The sequence below is a fragment of the Tetrahymena thermophila genome, assembly GCF_000189635.1.
Source record: "Tetrahymena thermophila SB210 genomic scaffold scf_8254697, whole genome shotgun sequence".
Classification (NCBI taxonomy): domain Eukaryota; phylum Ciliophora; class Oligohymenophorea; order Hymenostomatida; family Tetrahymenidae; genus Tetrahymena; species Tetrahymena thermophila.
This window is the reverse complement of record NW_002476463.1, coordinates 759,235-774,912: the sequence shown is the minus strand read 5'-3', so window position 1 is coordinate 774,912 and position 15,678 is coordinate 759,235. Positions and strand designations below refer to the sequence as shown.

Genomic DNA, 15,678 nt, shown 5'->3' with positions numbered 1-15,678 from the left:
TTGGTATTTTTATTAGACATTTTAAGTTTAGTGGTTAAAATGTTTTAAAAATTGAAATTGTTTTGTAATGTTAATTTGTTTTGTTTAAACTTTTTAGAAAATAAGATATCATTGTTTGGAGCTATTATTGTTTATTATATTGTAAAATTTAGATATCTCGAATAACTTTTGGGTTTCGAAATAAATAGGTTAAGGATATATCTAATTTTAAGAAGAAATTTCATCTTCATTTAAAATATTAGAATATCCTTTCATAACTTAGCAGTTTGTATTTTTAAGATACACCTCCTCTAAAATTTTGCAGGTTTTTGGGTAAAGCTTTTAGTAAGATTAAATAAAATCTTAACTATTTTCTTTTTTAAATAAATTCTAATCATTCTGATTTAAGATTAAAAATTAAACAGACCTACATGCGGCATATAATTCAGCATATCTTATTTCTGGCCATGTTAAAAACTCTTTCTGAGATTTACTATTGACCAACTTTTCCCAAAGTTTTGGACATACAAAAGCTGGAGTAAAGTAGGACCAATAATCTTCAGCTTAGAAAGAGGCTCCTCCGAAATCGATTAATAAGAGTTGAATTTATGGGATATTTTCTTTAGAGTTTTTAACTGTCAAGATTATATTTTAAGGTTTTATATCACTATGGAAAAGGGGAAGAATTTTATTTTCCTATTGATCAAAGTTTTATAAAAGACTCTCGATTGCCTAAAACAGATTTATAAGTATCGAATATGCAAGATTGTCACTTATTTTATAGTTTTGTTTTTCGCTGTACATTTTTAAATCATATAAACTGCAAAGCCCAAGCTCTATAAACAAAATCTGTTACTCAATATCCTAACCCAAAAGAGAAGGCATATATTCACTTTATACTTTCTACATAATAAAGAGCTCACGAATGAATTCATATTTAATTTTGATTTTTTTTCCAGCAGCTGGCAGATAATTTTTTGAATTAAGCTAAATATTTACCTAGTAATTTAAGTTTTAATTTTTTTGATCCACTAAATGAGAAGAAATATTATTATTTCCAATTATTTGCTTCTTACTTGTACTATATAGTTAAGTAGAGCCCTAATAAGTAGATCCTTAGGATGTTTAACTATTATTAATATTATTTTACTAAAGAGTATCTTGATTAGTAGATTATGATTGATTCGATTGACTAGAATTTTATGAAGAGAAGATATAAGAATTTTAATTATATTAGTTATTATTTTCTCTATTTATAAAATAATTGCTTTGTTAGTTTTCATATTTACTCTAGAAATTGCATAAATCATATTGATCTATCTCAAAAAAATACAAATCTACTTATCCGAAACTACCCTTATCAAGCTTTTCATAATGATAGAATTCAATTTTATTCATATTTTCTTTTTTTTGAATCATAAATTTCTGCAAAAACATTGTTAGGGCATTTGAGTATTTAGAAATATTTTTAAAAATATTTTAATTTTCATTTAAGCTTTATTAAATGCTTCTATGAAATAGAATATTTGAGTCTGTCTCTTTTGCTTTATTGAAGAACATTTTCTCTGTTTTTTCTTTATTTTGTAATTTATTAACATCCATTTTATAATTCTTTGAGACATTTCCTTTTCTTTCTATTAAAAATAATGTGTATTTTAAATTATTTATTTATAATTTTACATGTCACTGTAGGATGGTTAATTTATGTGCTCCATTTAAAGGATTTTTCATTTATATGAAAAGAAGTCTTTAAAGAATCATTTTTTATATCATTCATATCTCTTGTTTTTAAGAAATTCTTACTTTTATATTATGCTTCTCTTGAAATCGAAAAGTAGGATTCATCTTAAGAGTTATCATCATCCATATCATATGACCTTTTTCGAGTTCTAGTTTTTTTTTTATACATTTTAATTTTTTGTTCTATAAATGGTTCATCATCGCTTTCTTCAACATTCTCATCACCATCATCTTCTTCTTAATCGTACTCTAATCTAGGGGATTCTATTTTTTTGTTTAAATTAAAAGCATCTTCATTCAAATAAGAATTTCTTCTCTATATTTCTGGAGATCTCTTATCATTTTACTCTTCTTATTCATCTTGAATTTTAATCTATGTATAACTCTGATTATTTATATTTATATTAAGATTTGGTGCATAGTTTTCCTAATAAAAATCATTAGCCATATCCTACATCATATATGACAAATTTCTTTATTAAGATGCAAACTATTCCTCAAGCATTTATTTTTAACTTAAATCTTCCATTTTTGATTAGTGTTTTGTAAATGATTTTTAAATATTTAAAGTTTTTCAAACAACTTCACTTTTGATTCTTATCAGTATCATAAAAATTAATAATTAAATCAATAATCTGATAATTGCCTTAAGTCTCTTAAAAGAAATTTAAAACAAAATTCAATATATTATCAATAAATTTACAATAATAATTTTTAAAAACTAAATATAAAATAATTTTTAATTAAAATAAAATATTACTCTTAAAATTATTTATAGATTTATCTCGCTTTGTAATGAAGCTTCATTAAAATTTTATTGTTAATTATTTACCAATCAAATTAAATAATACATATATTCAAAGATGTAAAGATATGATGATATACTGTTTTATTTAGTGAAACTCAAATAGAACAATTTTTAGAAATCATAATTTTAAAATAAATAAAAATTAAGCATAATACCTTTCTTATTTTTAAATGCTGCTTTTTGCATTTAAGGTTCAAGAAAAAAAGTAATTAATAATAAAAATTGAACCTTTTAGTTAAATAATTTTACACTTATTTATTTGAAATAAAAAAATAAAAATTCTAAAATTAAATATTTTCAATTTTAAAAATTAAATCCAAGAATATTAAAATCAAATAAATGAAATACTTACATTGTATTCTAACAATTATTTAGAATTATATTTTTTTATTTTATTATATTCGTCTAATTCAAAGTTGTTCTTATTTAAAGGACTACGTCGTCAGAGCTCAATTCTTTAATTCTATTTGTCTGTGAATATAATTTATAACTTAAATAAAATTTATTTTTTGTGATATTTAAAATCCAAAAATACTAATAAATAAATTTTAAATCTTCAACAAAAATGAAATATAAAAATAATTTTTATTGTTATTATTCAAGAAATAAAAAATGGATTTTTATCAAAGATAAGCAATTAATTAATGTAAACAAGGTGAGTAATGATAAAATTTCTAGTCATATCATCTATTGTAATAATGTAAATGTTAATATTTAATAACAATTATCTTTCGGAATTATAAAAATCAGTTTTACACATAAACTACTTGAGAAAATAAAAATAAATTTGTATTTAAGAAGGGAATTTCCCAATAGCTAAAAAAAATCAAAATTATCTCAAAGATTTTGTTATAAAATAAGTAAGTATTGAATAATATTTTTGCTAAATTAATTGATTTTCATACTATTTATATATTTAATAAAACATAAATTTTACTTTTAGAATAACCCCAATTATTTTAATTGCTCATTAGAATTGAGTAAAGCCATTTTATAAAATTAAAGGCTACTTATGAGTAGTGTATGAAGCATTCAAAACATCAGCAGTGATAGGTTAGGCGAATTACTATTGCTTTAAATCTATATTATTTTGTTAAGGAATTTGTTATTGTAATTAAGGGTAGTGAATAACGTAAGGTTGACTAAACTATGCTTAAGGTTATTAGGGTTGGGCAACTTAATGGATAGGAGGTTGAGCGAATTAAGCAGGTTGAGAGTAACCAAGGAAATATTAGCTGCTAGAAGAAGCAATTAATTGATTAATGTACTTGTAATTAGAATAATCAATGATGACTTCAATTACAGTGCAAATAAGAATTGCTAAGTAAAGTAAAAAGAGCAAAGAGTCTGCAACGCTTCCATAAGATGGCTTTGTGCCCAAGTAAATTACACAACCAAGGCAAATTAAAGCAATAATAGAGTGAGCAACACTAATGATAATGCATGAAATCTTATAAAATTTGTGTAATGATTAATTTTAATCAATTGCAGAAACAACACCCAAAGTATAGTAAGTAACAAGGTAGCCAAGCAAGACATATAAGACCCAAATTTTAGCTCCAATATTATGATAAACTTCATAAAGGACCAAGGTATGTACTAAAACATTAATCAAGTTAGTGGCCAAGAAGCAAGCACGACCTGCAACTTTATTATCAAGTTATAAGTATTATTGTTAGTTTGGTTAAATCATTAATTAGCTTTATTTTATATTTGATTAATCGAAATCTTTTAAATTAAATATTTTTTATCTTTTTGTGATTTTTCTGTATTTGAATATGATCATATGATAATTAATATATTTAATTATCATATCATTCATTGCTGCAAAAAGCTTCTTATATTTAGTAAATCGAAATTTTGATAATCAAATTTTCGATTGAACCCATCAAATTTCTTATCAAATAGAAACCTATCATCGGCTATTACTGATTTTCTCTACACAAATAATTTTATGATATTATAAAAGATTTTTGCAATAAATTCTTCATTAGTTTATCTATCTTTCTATCAAATATATTTAAGCAATTATTTCTGTCTAGTTTTGTTTCAAATTAATTTTAATTTTGTTGATGTTTTTTTTCAACATTTTTTCTTAAAATATTTTCACTTATTAAATTAAAATATTTAAATATAAAATAGTTCATCTAGAAATAAAAAAATAAATTTTATTTTAAACTAGGATTAAAATATTGTTAAAACTGAGTAAAATATATTGAAATTATTTTTTTTTGAATTAATTAAATTTCAATAATAAAAAAAACAAAAAAATAATAAGGGAAAAAGAAAAAAAATCACTAACACATTTTTTATATAATAAGCAAAAAATAGGAATAAATAATATTAATCATAGGGACTTAAATTTATTCTATCGTTTTTAGTAAAATCGACCTCAAAGTTTTAAAATAATGAATTAACTAACAATAAAGTCATTTAAAAATTTGTGTAATTTTATAAATGATAGAAGTAATTAATATATTTTTATTCATTTTAGTGATACTAATTTTTAAAATTCAAAATAAATAAATTAAATTGCAATTAAACTTTTAAATAGTTTTATAATTGATTATTTTTTTACATATATTTAAATATTTATGAATACATTAAAATTTTTACTCAAGTAAAAATTTAATCTTAATAATTTTATTGAAGGAAAATTGAGAATTATTTTGCAAAAGTTATTGTTTTTATATTTAGATATTTTCAAACATTTTTTTAATTTTAATTTTCTATATCCTATAACTCAAATTACCTTAAACTATCTGTTTAATGAGGAGAAACCAGCCTTTAATCTAATTAAGTGGGTTTATTTTCATAAGAAAATTTTTATTCATATTTACTTTCTATACATTTTTAAAGCTAACTTAAGTGCAAAAAGTTATTTATATCTATTATTAATATTAAGCATAACAAAAATGTAAAGACAAAGAGCGTTTAAAAAGCAGAAGATTAACTATTAACAGAAGGTTGATCAAGATTAACAAAAATAGAAATTATCACTTGGATAAACAATATCAAAAAAGTTATTGAATGTACTAAGCCAGAGCAAAATGAAAAAATCTTTTAAATTTTGATCCAAAAAAGATTCAAATTATAAACAGCTAATAAATTCAAAGTATGATACGCCAATCCAAGTAAGCTAAAGAAACCAATTTACTGAGAATTATCTTTATAAAAAAATTAAGATAAATTTAAAATTATACACAATAGGTTTAGAGTAAAGAATCGATATCTTCCTTATACTTCTTACTTGATTTAATGTAATAATTCAATGTCTAAGTTTTTTCTGAGCATTTTTTAGAAAACGAGTTTGTTAAATGTTTTGATTAATTAACTTTTATATATTTATTAGAAAGTTTTAAATATATTACTTAATCAAAGTAACCAACAATAATATATACTACATAATTACTTACTATTAATAGATAAATTCTTTAATTAAATTTAATAAAATATTACATCTTTAAACTTACATTCAAAAATTAATTATTTTCTACTTTTAATATAAATTGAAAACAAATCTATGGGAATGAAGAAATGTATAAACTGTAGATATTAATTGGAAGAGAAGAAAACATCTATTTAAATTTTAAAAAGCATTATTATTCAAAGCATTACACTAAAAAAATTCAAATCATAAAATATTTTTATGATTGATTGCTGTTATATATTTTATATTTTCAATTTAATATAAAAATAGTTAATAACATACTAATAAGCTAATAAAAAGTATTTATATAAATTTTATTGATTACTTTTTAATAAAGACAATATTTTATCAAAAATTAAAAAGTTTTTTAAAACTTCTTAAGCTAAATAAAGTTAAGAAAATTGTTTAAATGTTTACATATTGCAAATAAGGAATATTTCCCTCTTGGAATATGATTTTCTTTTAGGTAAATAGATTTTTATATTTAACTAAAAATTTTTAAAAGTAAAAGTTAAGACTTCCTTGAAAAATTACTAATTTGCTGCTTGATTTTACTAGAACCAAAATAAGTTTAAAATCATATTTCAATAATTTAATAAATTTTAATTCATAATTCTTCGAATAGAAAAAAATTAAACCATTAGTAAGAGTTAAGCTCATACTATTGATAAATGAATATAATTTTATTACATTAATTCCTTGAGCTGACTAACCAACAGAATTGAAGAGGATACCCCTTTTTTCTAAAAAAATTATATAAAATATGAAAATCTTCATTCATATTGGCATGATAAATCAATATTATTTTTATTTGCATAGAATTTATTAAATAACTCTTCAACATTATTGACTAAATAATTTTTTTAAATTATGTTTAATAGTAAAAAATATTAAAAAATATAAAATCTAGCTCAATTTAAAAATTTTGATGTAAAAAAATTATTTATCTTTGAAATTATATATATAAATTAGATTTTTTAATAAATAAATAAAAAATATATTTCATAATAAGTGTCAAACAAACCATGAAATTTTTGTTTGTATGGCATAAGGCTATAATTAGAAATATTATAAATATTCCTAAAATTACATAGCTAAAACAGAAAAATCTACTTTTAAACATTATTTTTATAATACTTAATAACATTAACTACCAGGTTTTTTTCAAATATTACTAAATAAATAACTGGCCGTCTTTAATTCCTACTATATTTTTAAGTATATGTTTTCAATAAAAATATTAAGTTTAAATAGTGAATGTGATATCTCTTCATAAAGCCAAATATATAAATTAATATTTGATAATTAATTAATTATTGTATTTATTTGTTCTTTTTATCCATTTATAATTAATTAATTAAATTTCATAAACTGCTATTCAATATTTTTGAAAAAAAAAATAAATGATATAATAGATTAAAAGATATAATAGATTAGAAGAAGTAATTATTTATTTTTTTATTAATATCCTTTTAATTTATATAAATTAATAAAAAAAGTTTAAAAGCTCTTCACTTTTATCTCATTAGGTTCTCCATATTAATCTGAAGTATATTTAATTAAAAAATATTTTTTTATTATTATTAATATTTTTTGTTTATTTTATTTTAAATTTATTTAAATAAATAATTTATATAAAAGAAATTATCATCATTATTTATTGATTTTTATTAAAACTTAAATTTTTTAGCAATTTTAACTTAATTTTCATTTCAATTTTTAATTATTTATTGATTATTCATTTTTATTATTTGATATTTTTTCTTAATTTTTGCTATTAAAACTTACACTTAATAAAAGCTATTTATTTGTTTTACATTATAATATTTTTAATTATAAAAGTTAATTTAAAACATTAAAGTTCTTTTAATTTATTTGATTTGTTTTCGTTTTTCTTTTTATTATGAATTCTTATTTTTTAATTCTTTGTTAATTTTATTAATTATTAATTAATCTTATTATTTCATATTTTTTCTTCATTTTTTCCTCATAATTAACAATAGTGAAATACCTATTTAATTTATATCTAAATTACATTATAAATAAAGCTAATTTTTATTAAGCATAAAATATCATTTTTTTTGAAAAAAAATAAATTTTGAAAATCTAGGATAGAAAAAATTTCATAAAAAATATTAAAAATTTTTATTTTATAAAATGAAAAACTGGTATATAAAACTCTATTTTTGTAAATTTTTATAGTAATTTTCTCTATTTAATGATATATTTTTTCTTCATTTTTTCCTTCTAATTAACTATTTTATGATATATTTTTTATTCAATATTTAAAAAGTGGAAATTAAATTGGTGCAATGGGTGCATCAGGCTTAGGTTCTGCTTTAGCAAATAGCATTAATCTCTCGAATTTGACACTTTACCTCAGGTAAAAAATGTTTATTTGATTTGGATTGTGATATTTTTAATTATAAAAACTAATTAAAAACAATAAAGGCTCTTTTTTTCTTTTTCTTTTTATTGTGCTTGCTTTTTTTTTGTTCTTTCTTTATTAATTTATCTCATCATTTTATTTTTTAAATTTTGCTTTTATTATTAATTAATTAATCTTATTATTTCATATTTTTTCTTCATTTTTTCCTTCTAATTAACAATTTAATGATATATTTTTTCTTCAAAATTTAAAAAGTTACAATTAAATTGGTGATAATGGTGGATCAGGCTTAGGTTCTGCTTTAGCAAATTGCATTAATCTCTCGAATTTGACACTTGAACTTCGGTAAAAAAAGTTTATTTGTTTTAGATTGTGATATTTTTTATTATAAAAACTAATTAAAAACAATAAAGTTCTTTTTTCTTTTTCTTTTTATTGTGCTTGCTTTTTTTTTGTTCTTTCTTTGTTAATTTTGCTCATCATTTTATTTTCTAATTTTGCTTTTATTATTAATTAACTAATCTTATTATTTCATATTTTTTTTTTCATTTTTTCCTTCTAATTAACTATTTAATGATATACTTTTACTTCAATATTTAAAAAGTGGAAATTAAATTGGTGCAATGGGTGCATCAGGCTTAGGTTCTGCTTTAGCAAATTGCATTAATCTCTCGAATTTGACACTTGACCTTGGGTAAAAACAGTTTATTTGATTTGGATTGTGATATTTTTAATTATAAAAACTAATTAAAAACAATAAAGCTCTTTTTTCTTTTTCTTTTTATTGTGCTTGCTTTTTTTTTTGTCCTTTCTTTGTTAATTTAGCTCATCATTTTATTTTCAAATTTTGCTTTTATTATTAATTTAATTATTTTATTATTTCATATTTTCTCTTCATTTTTTCCTTCAAATAAACTTTTTAATGATATATTTTTTCTTCTATATTTAAAAAGTGGAAATTAAATTGGTGATGAAGGTGCATCAGGCTTAGGTTCTGCTTTAGCAAATTGCATTAATCTCTCGAATTTGACACTTAACCTTGGGTAAAAACAGTTTATTTGATTTGGATTGTGATATTTTTAATTATAAAAACTAATTAAAAACAATAAAGCTCTTTTTTCTTTTTCTTTTTATTGTGCTTGCTTTTTTTTTTGTCCTTTCTTTGTTAATTTAGCTCATCATTTTATTTTCAAATTTTGCTTTTATTATTAATTTAATTATTTTATTATTTCATATTTTCTCTTCATTTTTTCCTTCTAATAAACTTTTTAATGATATATTTTTTCTTCTATATTTAAAAAGTGGAAATTAAATTGGTGATGAAGGTGCATCAGGCTTAGGTTCTGCTTTAGCAAATTGCATTAATCTCTCAAATTTGACACTTGACCTTCGGTAAAAAAAGTTTATTTGTTTTAGATTGTGATATTTTTTATTATAAAAACTAATTAAAAACAATAAAGCTCTTTTTTCTTTTTCTTTTTATTGTGCTTGCTTTTTTTTGTTCTTTCTTTGTTAATTTTGCTCATCATTTTATTTTCTAATTTTGCTTTTATTATTAATTAACTAATCTTATTATTTCATATTTTTTTTTTTCATTTTTTCCTTCTAATTAACTATTTAATGATATACTTTTACTTCAATATTTAAAAAGTGGAAATTAAATTGGTGCAATGGGTGCATCAGGCTTAGGTTCTGCTTTAGCAAATTGCATTAATCTCTCGAATTTGACACTTAACCTTGGGTAAAAATAGTTTATTTGATTTGGATTGTGATATTTTTAATTAATTAATTAATCTTATTATTTCATATTTTTTTTTTATTTTTTCTTTCTAATTAATTATTTAATGATATATTTTTTATTCAATATTAAAAAAGTGAAAATTAAATTGGTGATGAAGGTGCATCAGGCTTAGGTTCTGCTTTAGCAAATTGCATTAATCTCTCGAATTTGACACTTTACCTTAGGTAAAAAATGTTTATTTGATTTGGATTGTGATATTTTTAATTATAAAAACTAATTAAAAACAATAAAGCTCTTTTTTCTTTTTCTTTTTATTGTGCTTGCTTTTTTTTTGTTCTTTCTTAGTTAATTTAGCTCATTATTTTATTTTTAAATTTTGCTTCTATTATTAATTAATTAATCTCATTATTTCATATTTTTTCTTCATTTTTTCCTTCTAATTAACTATATAATGATATATTTTTTCTTCAATATTTAAAAAGTTACAATTAAATTGGTGATAAAGGTGGATCAGGCTTAGGTTCTGCTTTAGCAAATTGCATTAATCTCTCGAATTTGAGACTTGGCCTTAGGTAAAAACAGTTTATTTGTTTTAGATTGTGATATTTTTAATTATAAAAACTAATTAAAAAATTAAAGCTCTTTTTACTTTTTCTTTTTATTGTGCTTACTTTTTTTTTGTTCTTTCTTTATTAATTTATTTTATCATTTTATTTTCAAATTTTGCTTTTATTATTAATTAATCTTATTATTTCATATTTTTTCTTCATTTTTTCCTTCTAATTAACTATTTAATGATATATTTTTTATTCAATATTTAAAAAGTGGAAATTAAATTGGTGCAATGGGTGCATCAGGCTTAGGTTCTGCTTTAGCAAATTGCATTAATCTCTTGAATATGACACTTGACCTTCGGTAAAAACAGTTTATTTGATTTGGATTATGATATTTTTAATTATAAAAACTAATTAAAAACAATAAAGCTCTTTTTTCTTTTTTTTTTATTGTGCTTGCTTTTTTTTGTTCTTTCTTTGTTAATTTAGCTCATTATTTTATTTTTAAATTTTGCTTTTATTATTAATTTTTTAATCTTATAATTTCATATTTTTACTTCTTTATTTCCTTCTAATTAACTATTTAATGATATATTTTTTCTTCAATATTTAAAAGTTACAATTAAATTAGTGATAAAGGTGCATCAGGCTTAGGTTTTAGTTTAGCAAAGTGCATTAATTTCTCGAATTTGATACTTGACCTTAGGTAAAAACAATTTATTTGATTTGGATTGTGATAATTTTAATTATAAAAACTAATTAAAAACAATAAAGCTCTTTTTTCTTTTTCTTTTTATTGTGCTTGCTTTTTTTTTGTTCTTTCTTTGTTAATTTAACTCATCATTTTATTTTCAAATTTTGCTTTTATTATTAATTAATTAATCTTATTAATTCATATTTTTCTTCATTTTTTCCTTCTAATTAACTATTTAATGATATATTTTTTCTTCAATATTTAAAAAGTGGAAATTAAATTGGTAATGAAGGTGCATCAAGCTTAGGTTCTAGTTTAGCAAAGTGCATTAATTTCTCGAATTTGACACTTAACCTTAGGTAAAAACAGTTTATTTGATTTGGATTGTGATATTTTTAATTATAAAAACTAATTAAAAACAATAAAGCTCTTTTTTCTTTTTCTTTTTATTGTGCTTGCTTTTTTTTTGTTCTTTCTTTTTTAATTTAGCTCATCATTTTATTTTCAAATTTTGCTTTTATCATTAATTAATTAATTAATCTTATTATTTCATATTTTTTCTTCATTTTTTCCTTCTAATTAACTATTTAATGATATTTTTTTTCTTGAATATTTAAAAAGTTATAATTAAATTGGTTCAATGGGTGCATCAGGATTAGGTTCTGCTTTAGCAAATTTCATTAATCTCTCGAATTTGACACTTGACCTTAGGTAAAAACAGTTTATTTGTTTTAGATTGTGATATTTTTTATTATAAAAACTAATTAAAAACAATAAAGCTCTTTTTTCTTTTTCTTTTTATTGTGCTAGCTTTTTTTTTGTTCTTTCTTTGTTAATTTAGCTCATCATTTTATTTTCAAATTTTGCTTTTATTATTAATTAATTAATCTTATTATTTCATATTTTTTCTTCATATTTTCATTCTAATTAACTATTTAATGATACATTTTTTATTCAATATTTAAAAAGTGAAAATTAAATTGGTGATGAAGGTGCATCAAGCTTAGGTTCTGCTTTAGCAAATTGCATTAATCTCTCGAATTTGACATTTGACTTTCGGTAAAAACAGTTTATTTGTTTTAGATTGTGATATTTTTAATTATAAAAACAAATTAAAAACAATAAAGCTCTTTTTTCTTTTATTTTTTATTGTGCTTGCTTTTTTTTTGTCCTTTCTTTGTTAATTTAGCTCATCAATATATTTTCAAATTTTGATTTTATTATTAATTAATTAATCTGATTATTTCATATTTTTTCTTCATTTTTTCCTTCTAATTAACAATTTAATGATATATTTTTTATTCAATATTTAAAAAGTGGAAATTAAATTGGTGCAATTGGTGCATCAGGTTTAGCTTCTGCTTTAGCAAATTGCATTAATCTCTCGAATTTGACACTTGACCTTCGGTAAAAACAGTTTATTTGTTTTAGATTGTTTATTTTTTTATTATAAAAACTAATTAAAAACAATAAAGCTCTTTTTTATTTTTCTTTTTATTGTGCTTGCTTTTTTTTTGTTGTTTCTTTGTTAATTTAGCTCATCATTTTATTTTCAAATTTTGCTTTTATTATTAATTAATTAATCTTATTATTTCATATTATTTCTTCATTTTTTCCTTCTAATTAACTATTTAATGATATATTTTTTCTTCAATATTTAAAAAGTAGGAATAAAATTGGTTTAATGGGTGCATCAGGCTTAGGTTCTGCTTTAGCAAATTGCATTAATCTCTCAAATTTGACATTTTATCTTCAGTAAAAACAGTTTAGTTGATTTGGATTGTGATATTTTTAATTATAAAACTAATTAAAAACAATAAAGCTCTTTTTTCTTTTTCTTTTTATTGTGCTTGCTTTTATTTTATTCTTTCTTTGTTAAATTAGCTCATCATTTTATTTTTAACTTTTGCTTTTATTATTAATTAATTAATCTTATTATTTCATATTTTATCTGCATTTTTTCCTTCTAATTAACTATTTAATGATATTTTTTTCTTGAATATTTAAAAAGTGAAAATTAAATTGGTGATGAAGGTGCATCAGGCTTAGGTTCTGCTTTAGCAAATTGCATTAATCTCTCAAATTTGACACTTTACCTTAAGTAAAAAATGTTTATTTGATTTGGATTGTGATATGTTTAATTATAAAAACTAATTAAAAACAATAAAGCTCTTTTTTCTTTTTCTTTTTATTGTGCTTGCTTTTTTTTTGTTCTTTCTTTGTTTTTATTTTTAAATTTTGCTTTTATTATTAATTAATTAATCTTATTATTTCATATTTTTTCTTCTTTTTTTCCTTCTAATTAACTATTTAATGATATATTTTTTCTTCAATATTTAAAAAGTGGAAATTAAATTGGTAATGAAGGTGCATCAGGCTTAGGTTCTAGTTTAGCAAATTGCATTAATCTCTCAAATTTGACACTTGACCTTAGGTAAAAACAGTTTATTTGATTTGGATTGTGATATTTTTAATTATAAAAACTAATTAAAAACAATAAAGTTCTTTTTTCTTTTTCTTTTTATTGTGCTTGCTTTTTTTTTGTTCTTTCTTTGTTAATTTAGCCCATCATTTTATTTTCAAATTTTGCTTTTATTATTAATTAATTAATCTTATTATTTCATATTTTTTCTTCATTTTTTCCTTCTAATTAACTATTTAATGATATATTTTTTTAATTCAATATTTAAAAAGTGAAAATTAAATTGGTGATGAAGGTGCATCAGGCTTATGTTCTAGTTTAGCAAAGTGCATTAATTTCTATTTGACACTTAACCTTAGGTAAAAACAGTTTATTTGATTTGGATTGTGATATTTTTAATTATAAAAACTAATTAAAAACAATAAAGCTCTTTTTTCTTTTTCTTTTTATTGTGCTTGCTTTTTTTTTGTTGTTTCTTTGTTAATTTAGCTCATCATTTTATTTTCAAATTTTGCTTTTATTATTAATTAATTAATCTTATTATTTCATATTTTTTCTTCATTTTTTCCTTCTAATTAACTATTTAATGATAAATTTTTTATTCAATATTTAAAAAGTGAAAATTAAATTGGTAATGAAGGTGCATCAGGCTTAGGTTCTGCTTTAGCAAATTGCATTAATCTCTCGAATTTGACACTTGACCTTAGGTAAAAACAGTTTATTTGTTTTAGATTGTGATATTTTTAATTATAAAAACTAATTAAAAACAATAAAGCTCTTTTTTCTTTTTCTTTTTATTGTGCTTGCTTTTTTTTGTTCTTTCTTTGTTAATTTAGCTCATCATTTTATTTTTAAATTTTGCTTCTATTATTAATTAATCTTATTATTTCATATTTTCTTCATTTTTTCCTTCTAATTAACTATTTAATGATATTTTTTTCTTGAATATTTAAAAAGTTACAATTAAATTGGTGATGAAGGTACATCAGGCTTAGGTTCTGCTTTAGCAAATTGCATTAATCTCTCGAATTTGACACTTTACCTTAGGTAAAAACAGTTTATTTGTTTTGGATTGTGATTTTTAAACAAAAAAAATGAATATAAAACAAAAAAGCTCTTTGAATTTATTTGATAACTTTTATTTATTTTATTTTTTGATCTTTTTTATTCAACTAATATTATTTTATTTATTAATTTAAAGAATCATTTTTAATTTAAAAGTTTATTCTATTTTGATATTTATTAATAATTTACACAAATTTATTATAAAAGTTATAACTCAATGAATATATTATAAATATTCAAAGTAATAAGCAAGTGTCGTAAATCAAAAAGATTAGTTATCTTTAATTTCTAATGATAAATAAGTATTGAAAAAAGGATGAATAAATATAAAATGTTTGAATAATATTATATATTTTATTAAATAATATTTTGAAAAAAATTGAAATCTAAAATACAAATATAAATAGATTTTATTATTGATTTTATATTTATAAATATGATTCATATTTTTGTAAGTAAATAAATTATTTATAAAAAATAAAAAATTAAATACTCTTAAGCAAACTCTCTTGTTTCTCCAAAAACAATCAAACAATTTGAAACTTTTAGTGTTATATTACATCTTATTAAATTATATAAATGCCAAACTTTATATGCCAGTTATATTTTAATCTTAAATATTATCCATCAATCATATTTTTATCCTTTTTTTTTATTTATCTTGATTAATTAGATGCCATGATTTAAATAAAACCTCAGGGAGAAATCAAGTTTTACTTTTTATTTTAACATTTTTGTTTAATATGTTTATTTTTGTTTTTTTTTTCTCAAATTTTTAATTTATCTTATTTTTATTTTTTTCATTTTATATTTTTTAAAATCATAAAATAATTGTTTTTTAAATTATCATTTATTC

The 15,678-nt window shown here is 20.1% G+C and overlaps 3 protein-coding genes across 3 annotated transcripts; 1 reads left to right on the top strand and 2 right to left on the bottom strand. All coding sequences in view use genetic code 6, as the record gives it.

Moving 5' to 3' along the window:
- Positions 1–108: 108 nt before the first annotated feature.
- Positions 109–2,248, bottom strand: TTHERM_00085370 (hypothetical protein; the record flags this gene model as incomplete). Its single annotated transcript, XM_001012684.2, has 2 exons — positions 109–1,613; positions 1,660–2,248. The coding sequence occupies 2 exons, from the start codon at positions 2,246–2,248 to the stop codon at positions 109–111; spliced, it is 2,094 nt and encodes a 697-aa protein (XP_001012684.2).
- A 1,246-nt stretch (positions 2,249–3,494) lies between these two features.
- TTHERM_00085380 (transmembrane protein, putative) lies at positions 3,495–4,295 on the bottom strand (the record flags this gene model as incomplete). The annotated part of the gene is made up of 1 exon (XM_001012685.3): positions 3,495–4,295. Exon 1 carries the CDS (start codon positions 4,218–4,220, stop codon positions 3,495–3,497), a length of 726 nt encoding a protein of 241 aa, XP_001012685.1. The 5' UTR covers positions 4,221–4,295.
- A 3,974-nt stretch (positions 4,296–8,269) lies between these two features.
- TTHERM_00085399 (kinase domain protein) lies at positions 8,270–14,835 on the top strand (the record flags this gene model as incomplete). The annotated part of the gene is made up of 15 exons (XM_001471220.2): positions 8,270–8,340; positions 8,602–8,691; positions 8,951–9,040; positions 9,300–9,389; positions 9,649–9,738; positions 9,998–10,087; positions 10,222–10,311; positions 10,570–10,659; positions 10,913–11,002; positions 11,258–11,347; positions 11,605–11,694; positions 13,680–13,769; positions 14,030–14,116; positions 14,375–14,464; positions 14,715–14,835. The coding sequence occupies 15 exons, from the start codon at positions 8,270–8,272 to the stop codon at positions 14,833–14,835; spliced, it is 1,359 nt and encodes a 452-aa protein (XP_001471270.2).
- Positions 14,836–15,678: the final 843 nt, after the last annotated feature.